The 13,243-nt window shown below is 34.8% G+C and overlaps 1 protein-coding gene across 1 annotated transcript in view; it reads left to right on the top strand.

Moving 5' to 3' along the window:
• ptgfrnb (prostaglandin F2 receptor inhibitor b) overlaps window positions 1–13,243 on the top strand; it is a 44,213-nt gene that overhangs the window by 26,550 nt on the left and 4,420 nt on the right. Inside the window, exons 5-8 of the mRNA XM_084092076.1 lie at window positions 698–1,120; window positions 3,053–3,460; window positions 4,446–4,553; window positions 12,398–12,703. Coding sequence (XP_083948202.1) covers window positions 698–1,120; window positions 3,053–3,460; window positions 4,446–4,553; window positions 12,398–12,703 — 1,245 coding nt within the window. The remainder of the gene's footprint in view (window positions 1–697; window positions 1,121–3,052; window positions 3,461–4,445; window positions 4,554–12,397; window positions 12,704–13,243) is intronic.

The following is a 13,243-nucleotide window of genomic DNA, read 5'->3' as shown; positions in this document are numbered from 1 at the left end:
ACTCATCTTTGATCACCAAAATACACATTTAAGCGTTTTTTCCTTTCAAAAAATTCTTCATGCCTAAAAAATATCTTGAATGTAACTCGACACCCTTGCCTCATTTAGTATACGTGGTTCTATGAATATGCAAATGAGCCCCGCCTCCACTCACTCACTCAGCTCAGAGATCCACTGGTTGACGATCACACGTTGATCTGATTGGTTACAAGGTAGTTTGTGACGTCAGAAACACCAGCGATTTCAAAGCGTGTTTTTGAGACTGTCTTTGGTTCACTGCAGTTTTAAGGAGAAAATACTCAGCAATGCTGTCGACTTATGAATTTACACATGCTTTGTCTTAAAGCATATTAAAAACACCACATAGACATATAAACAACATTAAAAGCTTGATTTTCACTACAGGGGGATGTTTTATTTGGTGTTTGTTTGCAAGAATCACTTTTGACTTGAACTAGTGTGCAATCACCCATAACACTCACAATAACACCATATAGAAACATCACAACACTCAAAACACCTCACTGCAATGCAACACCCTGACAAGCAATGTGCTAAAACAACATCCCATCATGCACGGCATGCTTTAAAAATGTGCAAATCTACCATACATCATTATTTAATGTGTGTTTTTTTATTTAATCTGAAATATGCAATGCTTTAGTTTTATTTTGACTATTGTCTCTGTGTCTCTCAGATCCAGACTACACCGTTGTCCTAAACTCAACTGTGAACGCAAAGTTCTTCGGCGACCCGACGGAGCTGGAATGCAAAGTTGCAAACGTGTCCAATCTCCGTAGCGGACGACTGGGAGTGTCGTGGCTTTACAGAGACGCTGTTCCCGGTGACGCTCCAGTATCCACTCACACTATCGCGTCATTGGATGAGAACGGGACCCTCGTGCCAGGCAAGACGTACAAGAAGCGCATAGAGGCGGGGCTTATCACAGCGACCAGGGCGGAGCCTTCCACATTTAAGCTCCGCCTCCTTCACACGACGGACGCCGACGCTGGAGAATACACGTGTGGCGTAACGGCGTGGATCCCGACTCGTCATGGGAACTGGAAAAAGGTTGTGGAGCATTTGACCCCAGCGCTTAAAGTCAGCTTTGCTAACAAGCGTAAGTGTGCATGCATTTAAATGCTTATGTAATCTTCTAAGGGTTTTGCACGTTTTAGTAAGACCAGCAAACAAACTTTTCTTGTTTAGTTAGCTCTGCCTCTGTATATAAAATATCAAGGTAACACTTTACAATAAGGTTCATTAGTTTATGTATTAACTAACATGAACTAACAATAAGCAGAACATTTGTTTCAGTATTTATTCATCTTTGTTAATGTTAGTTAATAAAAATACAGCTGTTCATTGTTTGTTCATGTTAGTTCAGGGTGCATTAACTAATGTTAACAAATACAACCTTTGATTTTAATAATGTATTAGTAAATGTTGAAATGAACTAAGATTAGTAAATACTTATTAAGAAGTATTGTTCATGATAATTAAGGTGGTTAACTAATGAACCTTATTGTAAAGTGTGACCAGTATCAAACATTATAAGGTGTCTAGTTTGCCTCAGACATCTGTGAATATTGCAGCTCAAATGTTCACGCTTCTATTCTGGTCTGACATATGACATCTCAGCTCATTGATTTCCTGCATTATTTCTATAATTACCTGAACGCAATACATATATGCATGGAAGCATTTGCACCGGTTGACTTCAACCAGCAACGTCTTCTGTAATGGAGAATTGTGTTTCATGAGGAGGTACAAATGATGCCGTTTGTATTGTATTCTGATGTGTTTTGTGAGCTGCTGGACTGATGCAGTTCTCCACAGGGTGCAGTTTATTCTGACATGCTGTACGGTTATGCTCAAAACTGTTGCTGCTCAAAGTTATACAGCTGCAATTGCAGCTTTAATGACCTCTAAGAACATTTGGCATAATTTTGCCATTATCTAATATTGTCGCTCCTATATTGGGACACTTTTTCATATTCCAAGAGACTTGGCAATAAATTGTCTTATGTAACACAAGACCAATAACTCTCTTTCACAGAGAAGACGTGGTTCGGTGTAGCTGTGTAAATTCATTCAGCTCATTCAGAGCTCAGAGTTCCCAGCTCTCAGTTTCAAGTGTCAAGTTTGTCTCAGATGTTTCTCCTTAAATGCATTAGGAGAAATAAACAGAGCCAACTGAGGTCTGAATAAATGCTTGTGCTTTTACAAATAATAATAATAATAATAATAATGATAATATTAATAATTTATATTATTATTATTAAATAAATAATAATAATACAATTATTATTATTATTATTATTATTATTATTATTATTATTATTTTAAGATGTATAATATTTATATATATATATTTATATACATAATTGTAATATAAATATTATCACATAATAATAATTATTATTATTAATAATATTAATTAATGTTATTATTGTTTTTTAAATATGTATTATTATTTATATTATTACTGTTAATAATAATCACATAATTGATAATAATATCATTAGTATGTATTTCTATTATTATTATTATTATTATTATTATTATAAATAATAAATACATAATTAATAATAATAAGTATTATTATTATGTTTGTGCTTTTATTATGTTAATGTTATTATAGTTTAAATATTTATTATTGTTTATATATTATAATATAATAATGATATTATTTATTTATTTATTTATTATAATTACAATATAAATAATAATCACATAATTAATATTATTATTATTATTATTATTATTATTATTATTATTTAATAAAAAATATTTATTTTAATTTTATTACGCTTGGTGTATCATTTGCATTGTATTGTTTTAGTGCTTGTAGCAATCTGGAGAGCAGCTCAGCTCTTTTGATGAGAATGTTTGAGTTCATATTGAGATCTCTTTGCATCTAAGCGAATATGAACAGTTGAAGGAGAGAAACCTCATGTGTAGACATTAAAATCTCCATGTAATCTCATTCCTGCCTTGGAGGAACAGTTGAGATATTAATAATGAGATCTGTTGTGTTGGTCTCGCGCAGGTCCTGTTCTCGGTGCCGTAGCCCGTCGTCTCCGTGAAGCTACGGCTACTGGCTCCACGTTTGAGATGAGCTGCCAGGCCAATGTGCAAAACCTCCCGCCGGGAACCTCCTTTTCCATCCTCGTCCTGTCCGAGAAGGACGACAGGTCTCCCAGCCGCAAACTGGCCTCGCTGGGCCCGGAAACGGTTCTTCAGCTGGAGGACTGGGGCGAGCCGGGCCAACGGGACGGCCTGATGCTGGTGAAGACCGGGAAGAGGGAGTTTCAGTTTCGTATCCAAGCGGTGCAGGAGACCGATCGCGGCTTCTACTCGTGTGAAATGAAAGCCTGGACGAAACAGGCCGGGGAAGACTGGGTCGAGATGGCCAAAGGAGTATCCAATAAGCTTAAGATCGCTTTCGAACACAAAGGTAGAGAATATGAATCTCGTGAAAACATGTCCAAATTACAGTAGCACTTTACAATAAGGTTTCATTAGTTAACATTAGTTAACTACGTTAGGTAACATGAGCAATGCACAATACTTGTACAAAGGCATATTCATGAAAACGTCCAAATCACGGTAACACTTTACAATAAGGTTTCATTAGTTAACATTAGTTAAACAGTCTAATAAGGTCACACTTTAGAATAGGTTTCAATTCTCACAATTAACTATGACTTTTTCCTCAATAAACTCCTAATTACTGCTTATTAATAGTTAGTAAGATATTAAGTTAAGGGATGTAGAAAATGGTCATGCAGAATAAGGCATTAATATGTGCTTCGTAAGTACTAATAAACAGCCAATATAATAGTAATATGCATGCTTATAAGCAACTAGTTAATAGTGAGAACTGGACCCTAAACTAAAGTCTATTAGTTTATAAGTCTATAAACTAAGACATTTATAATGTTGCAAAATATTATATTCCAAAAAATGCTGCTGTTTTTAACTTTCTATTCATCAAAGTATCTTAGAATTAAAAATGTATCACAGTTTCCACAAAAATATGAAGCCGCACAACTGTTTTCAACATTGATAATAATCATAAATGTTTCTTGAGCATCAAATCATCATATTAGAATAATTTCTGAAGGATCATGTGACACTGAAGACTGTAATGATGCTGAAAATTCAGCTTTGATCACAGGAATAAATTACATTTTACTATATATTCATGTAATGTTATTTTTGTAATAATATGTCGCAATATTTATGTATTTGTGTAATACACTGTATATATATATATATATATATATATATATATATATATATATATATATATATATATATATATATATATATATATATATATATATATATATATATATATAAAATGTTCAATATGCAGTATGCTTTAATATGTCAATCTTATAAGTCTGGAATGATGCTATTTTTGTCCTGTTTTAAAGGTCCCACGTTTGATGTGTCCATCAGTTCAGACACAACGAGTGTTTTCCCCTGGGAAACTGTTAAGATGGTGTGTGACGTCAGTGTGAGCGGCACGTCTCCCAACACAGGCGAGTGCACATACGCAACTGAACACACAACAACACAGATTAATGCTCATTATGAAGTACTTTACACTGCAAGTGTAAAATAAATCTCAGTTGAATTACTTGAAAGTGAAGAGTTTTAAGCATGAACTAAATCTTGTTAGATTCATGTTTTAAACGTAAGAAAATAAACATAATTTAATATATATTTATATCTAATGCAGTTTTGTTGCTCAATTAAATTGATCTTGTTTTGTAGATTTTGATATATTTTATTTGGAAAACAGCGGTGATTTATGCAGGATAGTGTTAGCTCTTTATCTAGCAAAGATCTTTATAAAAATACATTATTAAAGGCATATATGGTTTCTCAGACCTTCAAAACTATAAGTTCAATTTTCACCTTTTCTTCTACTGTATATATATATATATATATATATATATATATATATATATATATATATATATATATCATTGACGTTTCATGCATTTACTGATGGTAAACTATGGAAGCTTGATTCTGCCACGGAATAAAAAGTAAAAAAGGTAATGGCTACTTATTATCTCACAGTTCTGACTTTATTTCTCGCAATTGTGAGAAATAAACTCGCAATTCTAGCTTTTTTTCTCAGAATTGTGAGAATTGAAACAGTTGCTCTGAATTGTAAGATAAAAAGTCGCAATTACGTTTTTTATTCTTAATTCCGTGGCTTCCATTTAAAAAGGAAGCATTACAGTGAAAACAGTAAATTGACAAGACATCACAGTAGTTTTCAAGTTCAAATCTATTCATCTCATGCCACATTCCAGTTATTTTTCCAAGCTTGGCTCATGCTGATGCTGTTATCAGGCTTGCGCTGCTCATTAAACACTATCAGACGCTTCGGCACAGCTGAGAAAGATCATGCAAACCCTGTTCCTGAGACGCTCCACACACACCGGCCAAAATCAGCAGCTTCACAGCGAGACCCCGATGAAGTTTCTGCAGATGTGCTTGTGTTTGCATGTTGCATTTGGATCAAAAACAAGCACTAGACATGAGAAACTAGATCTCTGTTTGAGCTCTGCACGTTCAAACCGGTTTGTTGACATCGAGCAGGAGTTTCTACAGCACAATCCTCACTTTATTCGGTTTTATTCACAAAGCCTAAAGATCAAGCGGTTTTGAGTCATATGACACGCGTGATTACTTTACTGTTGATTTATCACCCTTTTCCGTATTTTACTTCCTTAAGGTGTGTTTACCGTCACACGATTTGATGCATCATTGCACAATGAAAGAATGTTCACATTGTTAGTTAATTTGCTCAAGCGAGGTTAGCACAAAGAGATTTTGGCTCATGAGTGCTGTGAAAGGAAAAGAGAATATCTTACAGGTTTACATTCTCCATTAACTATTTTGTTTTCTTATTGTTGTTTTGTGTCACAGTCACAACCTCTTATAACCACAATATGTTTAATGTGTTTTTATAATGAACAAAGTGAACAATTAAACTAGATGGACAACATCATGTACTTTAATTTATTATTATTTATTATAATTTACAGTTTTAATATATATGAGATACTTTTATATTTATATTTTGAATTAGTTTAGATTTTTTTGATTTCTCGTTTAAATATTTAATGAATTGATTGTCTGTTATTGTCATTTTTAGTAGTTTAGTAGTTAGTAGTAGATTTAGTTATTGAAGTACATCATGTTAAACAGTCAGCATTTATTTTGCAATAATAATCGACTGGCTGCACAATATCATTTACATGTAATTATATAGAGGTGTTCAGTTTGTAATCCCTTTTTTCAGTAGTTGTTTCAGATTTGTTTTATATGTTCACGTTTTATTGTGAGAGACTTGAGACTTTTATATTTACTTAAGTCAGCTTGCTATTTGAAATGTAAAAAAAAAAAAAAAAAAATGTTATATAATTAAAGTAAAAGTCTAATAGTTTCTTAAAGATGTGTGTGCGACTAACACAAAACAATGGAAAAAAAACATGTTGGATGACTCAAAGATTTCGACTCTTGCAGTCACATTCATTAAACTGGAATATGATTATGAAAAAAAATCATATTTCATGATGACGTTTTTTCTGGAAATATTTGTAACCTGTTAAAGGTTAAATGTTGTTCGAAATGAGGCAATAATTGATTTTAATCAGGATGTAACTGGAATCGTGTCCGGACGTGTCTGCGCTTGTTCTTAATGGCAGTTACTAACGTGGAAATGAATGTTTAATGTTGGGAAAAAGACTTCATTAACTGATGTCATGTGAAACTGGGTCACCCAGTGTGTGTTTTTCAGCATGCACTAACATGTCACACTGCGTGAAGATCAAGACATCATCCTCATATATTATGGATTAATAGCGTAAAAATGCTTTGTCGAGATGTAATATGTGTCAGTTGTTCCCAGAATGTGTCTGCAAAGTTCCAGCATCCCCACAGATCATGCTGTAAATTCCCCTGGGTGGAAGGAAAAACCTGGTGTTTTCATGTGTGTATCTTTAAATGCAAATGAGCTGCTGCTCCGCCCCCTTTCTAGAAGAGGGCGGAGCCTTTACAGCTCGTGCCTCCGACACTCCGGCAACAACAAACTAAACGTGTTTGTTTTTTATTTATCATCTGTATTGCGCACACGTGACATTACAGTTCTTCATCATCATGAAAGTTTAAATCTGCATGCGTCTTAAAGCCATTTCAGTCTAAACTTCTGATGTGTGGTTTTCTGAGCGCGCACATCCGAAGTCGTGTGAACTTTATTTAATTTCATTAATCTTTTAATGTTATTTCAGATTTATTTATACAATATTATCGTATTTATTTATACTTTATAATTAGCTTTTATTTTTATATTTTCAGTTTAAGTTTTTGTAATCGGTATGTGCTTTGTCATTCTTATAAGGTTTTGTAATTGTTTTTAAATATTTATTTAGATTTCATTTATATTTATTTCTGTTTTTGTCATTTTAGTACTTCTACTAGTTGCCAAGGCGACCGTTCTAATTTTCAATTACGTTTAAGTTTTCAGTTTTTCATTGAATACTTATAATTGTTTTTTTCACTCTTTATTTCAGTTAATGAAAACAATTTTTAATGGTTTTAAATTTTTAATGGATTTTAGTTAGCAATAACAACACTCACAAGGACCAAATGAGATCTCCTGTCTTTTATGAGTTTTCTTTCCTATGCGCGTGTTGCCATGTTGTTTTATCTGTAAGGATGCTTTAACTCGTTGGAATCTATCATTCCTCTAATAGCTCTCATTCTCTGCTGCTTTATTTTCTCCTAAGGCCAAAGTCTTGCCGCGTCAGTAACACTGTAATCTCAGGGGATGAACAGCATGTACTTCCCCTCGGCGGTGGCTCTTCATAACCATCTTTGCTGCTGTCCCAGAAAAGAGCAGGTCCTAGTCCTCCGTCTGTGTCTCCATCAGCGTGACGTGCCTTTGCTCCTTCCTCCACGCGTGCTTATGATGATATACTGTGGGTTCAAATGTCTGAGACCACATTGAAAATCTGGGATGCAAATTTGCAGTCGGTCGGATTTTCCTGCTTCCATTGAAGCTCAAGATGCGCTTTGGAGCATCTCAGATCATGCTGGTGAACATGATCGTCAGGTTTTAAATATTAAGAAACAATTATAATTTTTAAAGTAATTATGAAATTCCGTATTTACTTCTCAGTGACATTTTTTTACTCATAAATTGATATATTTTAAGCGTGTGTGTTTTATTTTTTCATTTTTTTATCTGTTCATCAGATTTTAAATAAGAAAAGGATTATGAAAGTCTGTATTTATTTTTCAGTACATTGTTACTCATTGTCAAAATGAGTAATGAAATATGAAATGAAATGAAATATCTTAAAATATTAAAAACTAAAAATATGAAATAATTTTTTATATTAAATAAAAAATTATTTCATATTTTTAGTTTTTAATATTTTAAGATATTTCATTTGTTGATTAGGATTTAACTATTAAAGTAAAAGAAAGTAATTAGGAAATTCTGCATTTATTTATTTTTCAGGCGTCTTTTTTCATTTTTTTACTCAATTGTTAAAAAAAAAAAAATAATAATATATATATATATATATATATATAACATATTTTCTATACTTTACATTTTGTTTTTTTAATATTTGTATTTACTCTTAATTCATTTTATATTTTACTTTTAATTTTATTTATATCTTACTTGTTAGTACATTTTTCAGTGAAAGAAAATGAGAAACAATCTATGAATAATAAAAAAAGAAAAAGACAAGTAATAATGAACATTATTAATTTTGTTAACTTTAGAATTTTGTCTCAGCGAAAATGTGTTTGAATAGGCCTTAACATTCGGAGGTCTGTCATGTGCATTTAGAGGACTCACAAAAATCTGTGACCCCTGTGCAAATCATTTGGGTTGAGCACATTAAATTGAATGGCTTTTCGCTATTCATGAGTCCCTCAGGCCAGATGTGTGCGTGTGTTCGTCAGCTCATATCCCACAATGCCTTGCTGTGACCTCGTCCGCTCCTTTCCCACAAACTCTATCAACTGCACTCCAACCGCTGACCCTTTCCTCATTATTCTAAGTCAAGTTCCAAACACATTAGTTCAGGATAGACACGGGATGGAGATCGTAGGAGGGATAATGGAGCCTTAGCATTTCTGCTTGAGAGCGTCTCGCTATCTCAAACGCAAGGGAATGACTCGAGACGTCATGAAGATTAAACCTGGCCATTTCTGGAAGAGTTCATCGTCCAACGATTAATGCACATCAGTCCTCAAAAATGTGTTTGCTAAGGTGAGCATCACTGTTACTAGTGCTCATACTCGAACAAAACCCTGTCGGATTTATGATTTTCACTTGCTGGACAGTAAAACGGTGATTACCACAGATGTACATCGAAGGACGGTGAAATTATATAGCAACAAGATATTTTTTTCATTTTAACATTCACATCACCCTCAAACAGTCATCGCTATAAATGAGACAGTTTGGCGTCCAAGGATTACACAATAGCACAATAGCATCCTGGTCAAACATGAGCGCTGGGCTTATAATTAACCGCATTACCCACAATCCTCTGACGAATCCACAGAATAACTGTAATTAGCAGGATATCGAATATGACTCAAATATATTGCGCTCCAGGTCAGTGCACTTTGGTTCTCTGTACATCTTTATATGTTCATCAGAGGATTAAAAAAAAAATCACCAATGAGATCTTTAATAACTCTTAAGTTGTTTCTCATAGACGGTATTGAGATTAAATGGAGAGTCTCCTACTTCTCAGATGTTTCTCCTGAACAAAAGACTCCAGTAATCTCACATGCATCTCGTCCTCAACAATGTGCTCACATTCATTTTATTGCTCTGTCTTCTTAATTTATCAGTTATTGACTTACTCAGTCAGTCAGTCATTTACTTACTCACTCACTCACTCAGTCATTTACTCACTCACTCACTCACTCACTCACTCACTCAGTCATTTACTCACTCACTCATTTACTCACTCACTCAGTCAGTCATTTACTCACTCACTCACTCACTCACTCACTCACTCAGTCATTTACTCACTCACTCACTCACTCAGTCATTTACTCACTCACTCACTCACTCAGTCATTTACTCACTCACTCATTTACTCACTCACTCAGTCAGTCATTTACTCACTCACTGTCATTTATTCACTCGCTCACTCACTCAGTCATTTACTCACTCACTCACTCACTCACTCACTCACTCATTTACTCACTCACTCACTCATTCACTCACTCACTCAGTCATTTACTCACTCACTCACTCAATCACTCACTCACTCACTCATTTACTCACTCACTCACTCATTTACTCACTCACTCAATCACTCACTCACTCAGTCGTTTACTCACTCAGTCAGTCATTTACTCACTCATTTACTCACTCATTACTTACTCACTCACTCACTCAATCACTCACTCACTCAGTCATTTACTCACTCAGTCAGTCATTTACTCACTCATTTACTCACTCACTCAGTCATGTACTCACTCACTCACTCACTCACTCACTCATTTACTTACTCATTTACTCACTCACTCAATCACTCACTCACTCACTCACTCACTCACTCACTCACTCACTCACTCACTCACTCACTCACTCACTCAGTCAGTCAGTCATTTACTCACTCACTTATTCAGTCACTCACTCAGCCACTCACTCAATTACACTGTCGTTCACTCACTCATTCAGTCGTTCACTCACTCAGTCATTATCTCACTTGTGCAATTATTTATTTATGCATGCATTTATTTTATCATTTTATTTGTTTATTTATGCATTTTATTTATCTGTAGTGCATTTATATTAATTATTCCTTTACAACTTGTGTATTATATTAGCTTTAAAGATTTATTGTAGTTTTAGGGTATTGTTATAGCAAATTGTTGTAAAATTACATACAAGTTTCCTGAGCTATAAAGAAAGAGTGATAACATTTTCTTCTAGGTTAATGTCCTGTAATGGTTTGGTAATTTTTTAATTTTTCTTATTTTCTCTGTTTTTCTCCTCCTCTTCCCCACTTTGTCTTCCTCATCTGTATAATACTGGAGAGGGGGCCTTTGTAAAGGACACCGCTGCTCAGGTCTTTGAGTCAGTGCGTGGGTTTGACAGCAGTGGGCCGTCATACAGTCAGTCTAATTGCTAGTTTGGGACCATCATGGCTTTATAGTCGTCGCTTTCACTCTTTCTCTCAACAGCGCCAGCCACATCTGTGCATAGATGTGCATTTCATTGCCATTCCAGTGACGGGAGATGGAAAGCGTTATTTTTATGGGACATGCCACATCTTCTAATTGATCTTGTGTTCTTTGAACCAGTATGTGTTAGTGAGGGGAAAAGACTTTTGCTAGAAATGGAGCCGAAAGATTTGCAATTTGATGAGATCTTGGCACGACCTCCATAATAATAAGCTATGCTAGAAAACGTAGTGGAAGATCATTAAATAAAGCCATCTCAAAGGAAAGGATTTTTTGAGATTTGGAGTCCTAAAAATATGTCCTTGTTGGTAGTATTTTTTATTCCAGAGGCATTTTTTTTCTCAGATTTTTATGCTCCACATTGAGGTAGATTAGAAACTTAATATCTTCTTATGGCACAAGGTTATTGTTTTATTTTGAGAGGGAAAAAAACATGCCAGAATTTGTAATTCAATGGAGCTCTGTAACTAAATTCACAGGGTCTCTAAGCACTACTCTCTGCACACTGAGCAGAGGATGAACACCTCTTAAAAGTATAATCCAGGTTTTACACAAGTTAAGCTGCTTTATGCATGCATGCATGCATTCTTTAAACGCATTTATTCTTGCATTTTTGTAAATGCATGCATTTATGCCATTTTTTAAATGCATTTGTTTATACATTTTTTTTAAATGATTTTATTAACATATTTTAAAAAATGCATTAATTTATGCAATTAAAAAAAAAAGTTGAAATAAACATTTTTTGAAATATGTTTATTTACACATATTTAAATCTACTTTTTAAATCACAATACTTAGTCAATTTAGGGTTTAAAGTATTCTGTTGTCATGGCAATATTGTTGTAAAATTGGATATAACTTAGTAAGCAATGTAAAATCGTGTTAACTCTCATATTGTTTACATCTACATCTTGTTTACGTATTGTGGTTTAACGCTGATGGGCACCATTCACTTCCATTGTTTATCCTTCACTGTCATCCTGATTTTATCTGATTTGGAACAAAAGGGAGGGAAAGGGGGAAATACATTTTTCACCAATCACCAAATGCCGTGGTAAAACGCCCTCGCATAGCTTCCTGGTTTATTTTGCAGTGCATATTAATGATAATTCTGTGATTTCTTCCCCATCAGATGATGTAGCATACGAGATGAAGTGGTTCCTGAGTCGTCTGAGGGGTTCCAGCAGCCAGACCCTGTTAGCCAGTATGGACCGCTGGGGCGTCGTGCGCAAAACCCCTCGCAACGACAGCAGCGACTGCAGCCTGGAGCGCCTGGGACACAGAATATTCGCCATGAACGTCCACAGCACACAGGACAGTGACGTCGGAGACTATCACTGCACCGTCACACCCTGGATCCGCTCACCCGCCACCGGGATCTGGAGCAAAGCGCCGGACGTCTCCTCACAGAGAGTGTTCCTCAACGTGAAGTTCGCATGTAAGTGGACTGAACAAATTCTAGGATGAGCAACAGAGGAGAGCACAGAATTGCTAATGTAACACTCATGCAAGTTTAACAGGTTTTTATACTCTAATGGGAGGCTGCCAGCATTTGACACACACTCCCATGACAATACTACATTCATCCAAAACGTATCAATGCATGTTGGAGCATGCATGTGTAATATTAAAACAGCTTGTGCATTTGCTTGGTAGAGGAATTGTCCAAGGAAAAAAGGTTAATTGTCATCCTTTTAGGCTTCAGGAAGTCTTAAAAAAACCTAGAAGATAAATAGGAGAAACATTTTAAATTGTTCACACAACTCTTTTCCGTACAACAATTCATAGTGAATCTCTCAGCGCCAAAAAGGCCCAAAAACACCATAAATATCTTTAGTCCATATGACTTTTTCCCAGGCTTATGAAGCAAAACATCACATCTATCAAAGATCTGATATCATGCTTTTATGACATATTCTTTATGCGCATACAAAAGCGTTATTTAAATATTTATTTATGCAAGCATTGATGCATGCAT

The sequence above is a fragment of the Abramis brama genome (assembly GCF_963993115.1).
Source record: "Abramis brama genome assembly, chromosome: 2".
Lineage (NCBI taxonomy): Eukaryota > Metazoa > Chordata > Actinopteri > Cypriniformes > Leuciscidae > Abramis > Abramis brama.
This window is presented reverse-complemented; position numbering and strand designations above follow the sequence as displayed.